At 41.0% G+C, this 12,780-nt stretch overlaps 1 protein-coding gene across 1 annotated transcript in view; it reads left to right on the top strand.

Annotated features, from left to right (window-relative positions):
• Window positions 1–11,367, top strand: part of fam102bb (family with sequence similarity 102 member Bb) — a 31,863-nt gene extending 20,496 nt beyond the window's left edge. Inside the window, exons 10-11 of the mRNA XM_055861655.1 lie at window positions 9,261–9,330; window positions 9,517–11,367. Of these exons, the coding sequence (XP_055717630.1) occupies window positions 9,261–9,330; window positions 9,517–9,559 (113 nt within the window). The 3' untranslated portion in view covers window positions 9,560–11,367. The remainder of the gene's footprint in view (window positions 1–9,260; window positions 9,331–9,516) is intronic.
• The last annotated feature ends 1,413 nt before the right edge of the window (window positions 11,368–12,780 follow it).

The following is a 12,780-nucleotide window of genomic DNA, read 5'->3' as shown; positions in this document are numbered from 1 at the left end:
AAAGTTACTGTGAAAATTGTCAGTACAAATTAGTTGTAATAAAAAATAATATATACAGTTTAAATCGGAGTTTACATACACTTAGGTTGGAGTCATTGAAACTCGTTTTTCAACCACTCCACAAATTTTTTGTTAACAAACTATCATTTTGGCAAGTCGCTTAGGACATCTACTTTGTGCATGACACAAGTAATATATATACACTGCTCAAAAAAATAAAGGGAACACTTAAACAACACAATGTAACTCCAAGTCAATCACACTTCTGTGAAATCAAACTGTCCACTTAGGAAGCAACACTGATTGACAATACATTTCACATGCTGTTGTGCAAATGGAATAGACAAAAGGTGGAAATTATAGGCAATTAGCAAGACACCCCCAAAAAAGGAGTGATTCTGCAGGTGGTGACCACAGACCACTTCTCAGTTCCTATGCGTCCTGGCTGATGTTTTGGTCACTTTTGAATGCTGGCGGTGCTCTCACTCTAGTGGTAGCATGAGACGGAGTCTACAACCCACACAAGTGGCTCAGGTAGTGCAGTTCATCCAGGATGGCACATCAATGCGAGCTGTGGCAAAAAGGTTTGCTGTGTCTGTCAGCGTAGTGTCCAGAGCATGGAGGCGCTACCAGGAGACAGGCCAGTACATCAAGAGACGTGGAGGAGGCCGTAGGAGGGCAACAACCCAGCAGCAGGACCGCTACCTCCGCCTTTGTGCAAGGAGGTGCACTGCCAGCGCCCTGCAAAATGACCTCCAGCAGGCCACAAATGTGCATGTGTCTGCTCAAACGGTCAGAAACAGACTCCATGAGGGTGGTATGAGGGCCCGACGTCCACAGGTGGGGGTTGTGCTTACAGCCCAACACCGTGCAGGACGTTTGGCATTTGCCAGAGAACACCAAGATTGGCAAATTCGCCACTGGCGCCCTGTGCTCTTCACAGATGAAAGCAGGTTCACACTGAGCACATGAGCACATGTGACAGACGTGACAGAGTCTGGAGACGCCGTGGAGAACGTTCTGCTGCCTGCAACATCCTCCAGCATGACCGGTTTGGCGATGGGTCAGTCATGGTGTGGGGTGGCATTTCTTTGTGGGGCCGCACAGCCCTCCATGTGCTCGCCAGAGGTAGCCTGACTGCCATTAGGTACCGAGATGAGATCCTCAGACCCCTTGTGAGACCATATGCTGACACATGCACATTTGTGGCCTGCTGGAGGTCATTTTGCAGGGCGCTGGCAGTGCACCTCCTTGCACAAAGGCGGAGGTAGTGGTCCTGCTGCTGGGTTGTTGCCCTCCTACGGCCTCCTCCACGTCTCTTGATGTACTGGCCTGTCTCCTGGTAGCGCCTCCATGCTCTGGACACTACGCTGACAGACACAGCAAACCTTTTTGCCACAGCTCGCATTGATGTGCCATCCTGGATGAACTGCACTACCTGAGCCACTTGTGTGGGTTGTAGACTCCGTCTCATGCTACCACTAGAGTGAGAGCACCGCCAGCATTCAAAAGTGACCAAAACATCAGCCAGGAAGCATAGGAACTGAGAAGTGGTCTGTGGTCACCACCTGCAGAATCACTCCTTTTTTGGGGGTGTCTTGCTAATTGCCTATAATTTCCACCTTTTGTCTATTCCATTTGCACAACAGCATGTGAAATGTATTGTCAATCAGTGTTGCTTCCTAAGTGGACAGTTTGATTTCACAGAAGTGTGATTGACTTGGAGTTACATTGTGTTGTTTAAGTGTTCCCTTTATTTTTTTGAGCAGTGTATATACACCTCATTTAACCTTTATTTTATCAGGGAGTCCTACTGAGACCAATGTCTCTTTCAGAGATGAGCCCTAAATACAGAAAAGACACAAAATATAAATACAAAATGTAATCAGAAAGAAAAACAAACATATTCATCAGTAATAAGGTCCTCAATCAGCTTTCTGAATTCCCCTAGAGGTACCAGCAGATCAAATCTAAGAAAATGTTGAAGATTGTTCTACAAATAAGGTGCAAGAAAACTAAAACCTGATTTACCTAACTCAGTAGAGACCAAAGGAATTCCCAGAGTTAACCATCCCTGAGACTGGGTTTGGTAACTTGTATGTCTAAAGTTTAGTTATGATGTTAGGTACAGTGGGACTTTTTGTAAAAGGGCTTTATAAATGAAAACATAGCAATGTATCAAACTAGGTGACATCGAAGAGGGCCAACCAACTTTCTGGTAGAGAATGCAGTGATAAAATTGTCACCCGTAATAAAGCGCATTGTGCTATGATAAACTGCATCTAACGGCTTTAATGAGGTAGCAGCTGCAATAATAAATTAATAATAAAGTAATAATATAAATAAATTATCATAATAATAATAAAGTAATAGTAATACATTCAAAAACGAAAACGTGACTCTTCAACAGACACTGATGATCTAATATTCTCACCACCGGCAATGGTAAAGGTCGAAACCAATCTGTTAAAATCAATAAATGACAAACTGGGTATACTTGAATTAGTTAGTAAGGATATAAAAGAGTTGAAGGCAAGCCTAGAGATGAGTGATGAAAAAGCTGCGGCATTGGAGAAGGAAACACACGCGCTAAAAGGGACAGTCAATAAGATTGAAACCGAAATGAATGAAATTAAAAAGGAGAACACCATTCTGAAGGAATGCTTACTGGACATACAAACTAGATCCATGAGAGAGAATTTGGTACTTACAAATATCCAAGAGAAAGGAGAGGTTCCTGAATCTGTAGTTAGAGAGTTCCTTTTTGCAGCGCTTCAGATTCCACGCGAAGTTATCGACAAGATCCAACTTGAACGTGTACACCGCCTCGGACAGAGAGGGCAGAGGTACGAACGCCCAATCGTTGCCAAATTTGCTTCATTTAAAGATAAAATAATGGTTAAAAGCCTGGGTAAAAGACTTGCTGGGACCAAAATTGGCATGAATGATCAGTTTCCGAAAGAAATTGCAGAACGGCGCAAAGTTCTGTATCCAATTTTCAAAGAAAATAGATTAAAAGCGAAACGAGTAGCTCTCGTCGTTGATAAACTATATATTGATAACCAGTTGTTCAGAGACACAAAGACTACTCCATGGTTATTTTAAAAATTACAAAGTTCTCATAGATGAGGAAAATAAACACAATTCAAGCCCGGTTATTGATTGTAACAATACAATACAAAATATAGCTTTTCTATAAATCTTCACATATAACTAATTGAACACAAGCACTATTTCTACATAGTGAAGATAAAAACTAAGTAAACAGAAGGCACAGTATGTGTGGATGGTGTGGTGTGTGTTTATTTTTATTTGTTATGTTTGGAAATTTGAGTGAGTAATGAAATGGTTGCATATCCCAGAGCCAATGTATTGCTGTGAGCCGGGTATGAGAGGGCTTTCAATGTTGTTCAGATGATGGATATACTTTTATAATGAATTATACGTTTTATTTATTTATTGTCCTATCATGGGGAACTACATTTTTAAAATAACTGATATCTAATTATTTATTATCCTATTTTAATGGTACGGTCCATGGCCCTATACCCTAGACACCCACATGAATGGCCCAGATACTAAGGAGAAGTCCCTAACTGTTTTATGTGCATGCTGTAAGCGGTCTGTATGCAGCCAAAATGAGGTCAGGGACCAAGAGCAGCACTGCCCCCTCAAGATTCTGAGCCTGCTTGGCAGGGTTGGTCCTGCAAAGCCAAAGCCCCCTAAAGGGAGAGCATAATAAACAAGGAAATTCTCAAAGCTGCTAATGAGAACCTTGACGACCTTGTACCTAGCCGGTGGGGATTCCGGTGGGGTGCCCCCACCCAGGCAGTGACAGTGCTGGCAACACTAGCTGCAGTAACCCATGGGGAGGGGGTCACACTCGGACATTCAGAGAGGGGGTATATTATTGTGGCCCTGGTGGCACGAAATCAAAGTCGGACTGCATGGAGATGCTTGGGAACATGGTCAAAACGGATGACCGTATTGTGGGTGTTTCAGGAAGAAGGTGTACATTTGACCTCCATCATCTAGGATGTGACAATGGTAAATAAATCTCTACATTTATGCTCATTTTTTGCGCTGTCTTGCAGGCCTTCTCATGCAGCTGCAACTGCAAGTACATTTGTAAATCATGGCCCATCTTGAGTTGGGCTCTGGGATGGTGCAATTGTTGAGAGGGTGAGCTTATGGTTGTGTGGGGGTAAGGGCTGAATGTGTTTGGATGTATGTGTGTATCCCACAACTGTTGCGAAGGAAGAAGTAAAAGATGTTAGGGACTATAGAGGATGATCCACAGCAATATGTAATAAAAATCGAGGTGAGGGCGATGGAAATGCATTTGGCAATGGATCTGCTTCGGTTCGGTGGATGGCGCTGTGTGCACTTTTCGAAGGATGGATCCCAGTCGATCCGGGGCTGTGCGATGCGGGGGGTCGGGGGTGGTCTGCCGGGCATTGGGATGACAACCCAACTCGAGATGGGGGCTTTTGGCGGGTGGAAAAGTGGGGACCAATTGGAGGTTTGCTTAGTGGAGATGCAAATGTCATGGTACAACTATATAGACACTCAATCATTATGTTACTTTTTAATAGGACGTTTACAAACATATATTTTGATAAAAATAATTGAAAGGTGTGTCTCATTATGGTAAGTGGTGAAATAAGTATAGCCAGTTACAATTGTAATGGCTTAGCAGATAATAAGAAAAGACAATCAGTATTTACCTGGCTAAAAGAGAAGGATTATAATATCTATTGTTTACAGGAAACCCATTCGACAGTTTTAGATGAAGTTTTGTGGAAAAAGAACTGGGGGGGCGAAATATATTTCTCCCATGAGCAAAGAAATTCAAAAGGGGTGATGGTTTTAATTAATAATAACTTTGATCCAAATGTGCAACTTGTCCAAACAGATCCTCAAGGTAGATGGATTATTTTAAATATGTTATTGGACAATAAACATATATGGCTTATTAACCTATACGGTCCGAATAATGATGATCCAAGCTTCTTTGACAATATATATAAGAATGTATCAACTCTACAAGCAACACTAGACTCTATTATTATAGTGGGAGATTTTAATACGGTCTTAAATACCTCTATGGACCGGAAAGGAAATCACACTACAAACTATCACCCTCAGGCACTTAAGGAAATCAGGAATGTCATGGATATATTGGAATTAGTGGATATATGGAGACTTAAATACCCTGACCTAGTGAGATATACATGGCGGAGGCTTAATCAAGCTAGTCGCCTTGACTACTTTCTTATATCATTCTCTCTGGCACCAAAAGTTAAAAAGTGTTTGATAGGGGACAGAATGCGGTCGGACCATCACATAATTGGCATCTATATTACTCTTACAGAATTTCCACGTGGGCGAGGATATTGGAAATTTAATCAAAGCCTACTAGATGATAAATTGTTTAGAACTAGGACAGAAGAATTTATAACTGACTTTTTTAGACATAACATAGGTACAGCAGATCCCCATATTGTATGGGACACTTAAGTGTGCCTTTAGAGGCCATGCAATTCAGTACTCATCTATAAAACAAAAGCAATTTCGATCAAAAGAGTCCATATTAACAAAGGAAATTGAAGGACTAACAGTACAGTTAGATAACAATAAAAACGGTACCATAGAGGCACAGAATAAGTTAGAGGAAAAACAAAAAGAAATGGAGGAACTTATTCAAGAAAGATCCAGTGTAATATATTATAAAAATAAAGCGAACTGGATGGAATATGGGGAAAAATGCACCAAATTCTTTTTCAATCTTCAATATAGAAATGCTCCCCAAAAAAACGTATTAAAACTTTTTACAAATGATGGAGTCACGCATGATTCACCAAATGATATTTTGAAAGAGGAAGTAAAGTACTTTAAGAATATGTTTTCGTTTCAGGCTCCTCCATCTCCACTAACTGAAACTAATTGTATGGATTTTTTCCCTAATAATAATGTAAAATTAACATCTGTACAGAAAGACTCATGTGAAGGCCTAATTACAGAGGAGGAACTACTTGATGCAATTGGGGCCTTTAAGGATGGGAAAACTCCAGGACTGGATGGCATACCAGTGGAAGTATACAAACATTTTTTTGATATACTCAAAGGACCATTATTAGCTTGTTTTAACCACTCCTATATAAATGATAGATTATCAGACACGCAACAAGAAGGTGTGATATCATTATTACTGAAACAGGACCCAAGTGGTATATATAAAGATCCAGTCCATTTAAAAAATTGGAGACCTCTTACACTTCAGTGTTGTGATGCAAAAATCCTAGCAAAATGCTTGGCGCATAGAATAAAAAAAGTTTTGTCAGATATTATTCATCATAATCAGACAGGTTTTTTACATGGACGATACATTGGAGATAATATAAGGCAAGTACTGGAAACAATGGAACACTATGAAATATCGGGGACACCAGGCCTGGTTTTCATAGCTGATTTTGAAAAGGCTTTTGATAAAGTACGACTGGAGTTTATATATAAATGCCTAGAATATTTCAATTTTGGGGAATCTCTTATAAAATGGGTTAAAATTATGTATAGTAACCCTAGGTGTAAAATAGTAAATAATGGCTACATCTCAGAAATTTTTTAACTATCTAGAGGAGTAAAACAAGGTTGTCCACTATCGGCATATCTATTTATTATTGCCATCGAAATGTTAGCTGTTAAAATTAGATCAAACATTAATATTAAGGGATTAGAAATCCAGGGCCTAAAAACTAAGGTGTCATTGTACGCTGATGATTCATGTTTTCTTTTAAAACCACAACTAGAATCTCTCCACGGCCTCTTAGAGGATCTAGATACATTTGCTATCCTCTCTGGATTAAAACCAAATTATGATAAATGTACCATATTACGTATTGGATCACTAAAAAATACACATTTTACATTGCCATGTAGTTTACCAATTAAATGGTCTGACGGAGATGTGGACATACTCGGTATACAAATCCCAAAATAAAGAAATGATCTCACTCCAATACATTTTTATAGAAAGTTAGCAAAAATAGATAAGATCTTGCTACCATGGAAAGGAAAATACCTGTCTATTTGTGGGAAAATCACCTTGATTAACTCTTTAATCATATCACAGTTTACCTATTTGCTTATGGTTTTGCCTACACCTAGTGACCTGCTTTTTAAATTATATGAACAAAAAATATTCAATTTTATTTGGAACGGCAAGCCAGCTAAAATTAAAAGGGCCTATTTATATAACGAATATGAATTCGGAGGGCAGAAATGATTAAATATTAAAGCATTAGACCTCTCACTAAAGGCATCAGTCATACAAAAGTTATACTTAAATCCAAACTGGTTCTCTAGTAGATTGGTACGAATGTCTCATCCTATGTTCAAGAAGGGCCTTTTTCCCTTTATTCAGATTACACCTGCTCACTTTCGGTTGTTTGAAAAGGAAATAATCTCTAAAATATCTTTCTTTTTTAAACAAGCCTTAGAAAGTTGGTTGCAATTTCAGTTTAATCCACCTGAAAGGACGGAACAAATAGTACAACAAATCTTGTGGTTAAATTCAAATATAGTAATTGATAAAAAAAACTGTATTTATCGAAGAAATTTTTAAAAAAGGTATAATTTTTGTGAATGATATCATAAATAGGACTGGTGGAGTAATGTCACACATGCAGCTAACACAGACATATGGAAATGTCTGCTCTACCCAAAATTACAACCAATTAATTGCAGCATTACCACAAAAATGGAAGAGGCAGGTAGAAGGGGATAAAAGTAAGGAACTTGTATGTCGGCCTTATATTAAAGAACATAAATGGTTAAAGAAAAGTGTGATAAATAAAAACATATACCAATTTAATTTAAGGACCAAAAAACTGACAGCTGTGCCATATAAATTGCAAAATAGTTGGGAAGAGATTTTCGATGTACCCATTCCATGGCACATGGTTTATGAATTGATACGCAAAACAACGCCGGATTCAAAACTTCGAATTTTTCAATTTAAATTATTGTACAAAATTCTTGCAACTAATAGAATGTTATATATATGGGGGATACAATCTTCCCAGCTCTGCAGATTCTGCTGTGAGGAGGCAGAGTCATTAGACCATTTATTTTGGTATTGTCCGCATGTAGCTCGTTTTTGGTCACAGGTCCAGGAATGGTTGAAGAATTGCAACATTTGCGTAGAACTAACGCTACAGATAGCAATACTGGGGGATTTGAAAAGCCATAGTCAATCAATCAATAATATAATAATTATTTTAGCAAAAATGTTTATTTTTAATTTACAATCCGTGGAAGCTATGAGAATAGGAAGATTCAAATCTTTTGTGAAGCATCACAGCACAGTTGAAAAATATATGGCAAATAAAAATCCGAAATGGATGATGTTGGAAGATAGATGGGAAAGGTTGAGTGGAGCTGAAGGGTGGGACTAATAACAAGATAAACAATGTAGGGCATACGGGATCTGTGAAATGTGTATAGGTGCGGAGCTATTGTGAAATAGCACAGTTACAAGTGGAAATCAAACTGGATGGACAACAGAAATAGAGGAAGGACTAAGAACAAACAAGAGAGAACTATTATAAAGTAGACTGTGTCTGTAAAATGTGTATAAGATGTATAAATTGAAGGTAAAACCAGAAATGTTTATCAGTTTACTCCAATTGGGGGATCGGTGGTAGGGTTTGCGGGGAATAATAATAAAGGTATACTCTTTAAAAAAAGTATGTATGTCTATGTAGGTATGTGTATGTATATATGTGTATATGTATGCATACGTGAATGAATATATATATTTACCCCAAAAAATATGGGGATTGGAAATGATGCAGACAATTACATTGGAAGCAACATTCTTTCCGCAATATTAAGCTGATCCCCCCCCCCCCCAAAAAATAGTAATACATTTGCTTGCTCCCTGGTGACCTCAGTGATATGGAGTAGATTCTTACCATGGGTGAGTACCCTATGCAGAGGGGGTTGATGGGGTTTTAATGAATTTATCTACTGAGGAAGGATTGTGTCGCTGATACTCTTCAAGGTCCCGGCCTCCTCTACAGCGAGCAGAATGCTGCTGGAAATAGAATGCTCCTGTCAATACTGGATTAATTTTTTGATCGCCTAGCAACCAGGCTCCTGATGAGGAGTGTTGATGTTTCATCTGCTAAATAAATAAAGCCGTTTCACCACAAATGCCACTCAAAGTTTGTGTGTCTGTCTGTTTCTGTTTGTTTCAGAGGAAGGCCTGCGGTTGTTTGTCGGTCCCGGAGGAAGCACTGCCCTTGGAAGCCATCACCTGCCTACCAGGTAGCCTAAGTCTAACAGAGTTACACTCACAATAACGCACACTTAAAATAGGATATATCTCATTTATTCATGTATAGATTTGTTTATTAAATGATTACTTAAAATGCTTATTATTTAAATTCAACCCACTTTCACCCCTCACTCAGGTACTTACTTGTGATTGCTAATTTGTTCTATTTTTTTTAGGGTTGGCGCTGGTGCATATGAACAGGTGGTGATTAAACGTTAGGCCTAAACCCCACCAGGAGGATGAGTGGCACAGCTGACATCCAAAAGAACCATCAGTGGTTTTTATCTTTCTTTAATTCCAGCAAGCACATTTTATCCAACTGAACTGGCCTGTCAGAAATGGACTGCAACAGCGCCCTCTGGTGTGCTTACAGACTGTGTGCACTGTCTGTAGTCCCCTGTTAGATTAGCTCAGTGAAGTCAAGAAGAACATCACCACGCCTCGATCTGGGAAAGGAGTCAGACTATTAAAAACTGCAGTTTGAGGTCACAGGAAAACCTGACCTTTTCAGCTGAAGATCAAAGTGATTTGGTTCTGTGTTTGTCACCAGAATGAATGAAGCCTTTGCTGAAGAGGATGATGCCATTCTTTTTCAATACATTCCCTAGTTAACGCTAGTCCCCTAGTTTTCAGTCCTTTAGTTTTTCAACAATGTTTTTTATTTGTAACAGCCTTTTAATGTAGGATTTTAACTTTTGTTCACGAATAAGCTGCTAAAAGGTTGTGTGTGTGTGCGTCAGTGGAGGCTGGTGGGAGGAGCTATAGGAGGATGGGCTCATTGTAATGATTGGAATGGAATCAAACATGGTTTCCATGTTTGATACCGTTCAATTTATTCCATTCCAGTCATTACAATGAGCCTGTCCTATATCTCCTCCCACCAGCCTCCAATGGTGTGCATGTGTGTGGTTGCTACGTGTTTGTGTGTATGCATGACTGTGTGCGTGCCTATATGTCTCTGGTAAAGTGTTAAAGCCACTAGTCTGTTGTAATAATAGTAAGCCTACAATAATCCTGCAGTATACAGAGCCAGGGCTGAGGGCTGGGAGTGAGACTGCAGGTTATGTACTCGGTACTGAAGGTGACCCTGCTCCTCTCCTCTGCTGATCTCATTATTGGCAGAAATAGAAACCGCCTTACAATCTAACCGCTCTGCTCTTTTTATATGCTTGTTGGGAGGGAAATAGATGGTGAAGAGAGAAGCTCTGTTTGAGTGAGGTCAAGCTTGTGTTTGCTTCTTCTGAAAGAATCAGACTCTCAGGTTAAGATATCAGGGTTCCAATCTGGATGGCTCTTTTTTTACAACGACCGATGACAGTGCGATTTAGAAACTGATGCAAGTCAACAGTTGATTCTTGCCAAGCTGACGTAGGTACAGAACATTGTTCTGTAGGTAAAGATGAAGGCTACAGGACAAATTGTCAACAATTGAACTGCCATTGTACACACTTATTGGTCACCTTCTGTAGTACAACTCCAAAGAAAGAGACGGTGTTGTCCATGAAGAATGAGGCGGTGTGGTCCATGAAGAATGAGGCGGTGTGGTCCATGAAGAATGAGGCGGTGTGGTCCATGAAGAAAGGGACGGTGTGGTCCATGAAGAATGAGACGATGTGGTCCATGAAGAAAGAGACGGTGTGGTCCATGAAGAAAGGGACGGTGTGGTCCATGAAGAATGAGACGGTGTGGTCCATGAAGAAAGAGACGGTGTGGTCCATGAAGAAAGAGACGGTGTGGTCCATGAAGAAAGAGACGGTGTGGTCCATGAAGAAAGAGACGGTGTGGTCCATGAAGAATGAGGCGGTGGTCCATGAAGAAAGAGACGATGTGGTCCATGAAGAAAGAGACGGTGTTGTCCATGAAGAATGAGACGGTGGTCCATAAAGAAAGAGACGATGTGGTCCATGAAGAAAGAGGCGGTGTTGTCCATGAAGAGTGAGACGGTGTGGTCCATAAAGAAAGAGACGATGTGGTCCATGAAGAAAGAGACGGTGTGGTCCATGAAGAAAGAGGCGGTGTTGTCCATGAAGAGTGAGACGGTGGTCCATGAAGAAAGGGACGATGTGGTCCATGAAGAAAGAGACGGTGTTGTCCATGAAGAGTGAGACGGTGTGGTCCATGAAGAAAGAGACGATGTGGTCCATGAAGAAAGAGGCGGTGTGGTCCATGAAGAAAGAGGCGGTGTTGTCCATGAAGAAAGAGGCGGTGTTGTCCATGAAGAGTGAGACGGTGGTCCATGAAGAAAGGGACGATGTGGTCCATGAAGAAAGAGACGGTGTGGTCCATGAAGAGAGAGACGGTGTTGTCCATGAAGAGTGAGACGGTGTGGTCCATGAAGAAAGAGACGATGTGGTCCATAAAGAAAGAGACGATGTGGTCCATGAAGAAAGAGACGATGTGGTCCATGAAGAAAGAGGCGGTGTTGTCCATGAAGAGTGAGACGGTGGTCCATGAAGAAAGGGACGATGTGGTCCATGAAGAAAGAGACGGTGTGGTCCATGAAGAAAGAGACGGTGTTGTCCATGAAGAATGAGACGGTGGTCCATAAAGAAAGAGACGATGTGGTCCATGAAGAAAGAGGCGGTGTTGTCCATGAAGAGTGAGACGGTGTGGTCCATGAAGAAAGAGACGATGTGGTCCATGAAGAAAGAGACGGTGTGGTCCATAAAGAAAGAGGCGGTGTTGTCCATGAAGAGTGAGACGGTGTGGTCCATGAAGAAAGGGACGATGTGGTCCATGAAGAATGAGACGATGTGGTCCATGAAGAAAGAGACGGTGTGGTCCATGAAGAAAGAGACGGTGTGGTCCATGAAGAATGAGGCGGTGGTCCATGAAGAAAGAGACGAAGTGGTCCATGAAGAATGAGACGAAGTGGTCCATGAAGAATGAGACGGTGGTCCATGAAGAAAGAGACGATGTGGTCCATGAAGAAAGGGACGGTGTGGTCCATGAAGAAAGAGACGGTGTGGTCCATGAAGAAAGAGACGATGTGGTCCATGAAGAAAGAGGCGGTGTTGTCCATGAAGAGTGAGACGGTGTGGTCCATGAAGAAAGGGACGGTGTGGTCCATGAAGAATGAGACGATGTGGTCCATGAAGAAAGAGACGGTGTGGTCCATGAAGAATGAGACGATGTGGTCCATGAAGAAAGAGACGATGTGGTCCATGAAGAAAGGGACGGTGTGGTCCATGAAGAAAGAGACGGTGTGGTCCATGAAGAAAGGGACGGTGTGGTCCATGAAGAAAGAGACGATGTGGTCCATGAAGAAAGGGACGGTGTGGTCCATGAAGAAAGAGACGATGTGGTCCATGAAGAATGAGGCGGTGTGGTCCATGAAGAAAGGGACGGTGTGGTCCATGAAGAATGAGACGATGTGGTCCATGAAGAAAGAGACGGTAAGGTCCATGAAGAATGAGACGATGTGGTCCATGAAGAGTGAG

Source organism: Salvelinus fontinalis, chromosome 14 (assembly GCF_029448725.1).
Source record: "Salvelinus fontinalis isolate EN_2023a chromosome 14, ASM2944872v1, whole genome shotgun sequence".
Lineage (NCBI taxonomy): Eukaryota > Metazoa > Chordata > Actinopteri > Salmoniformes > Salmonidae > Salvelinus > Salvelinus fontinalis.
The sequence above is the reverse complement of the archived record's forward strand: the minus strand, read 5'-3'. Positions and strand labels throughout refer to the sequence as shown.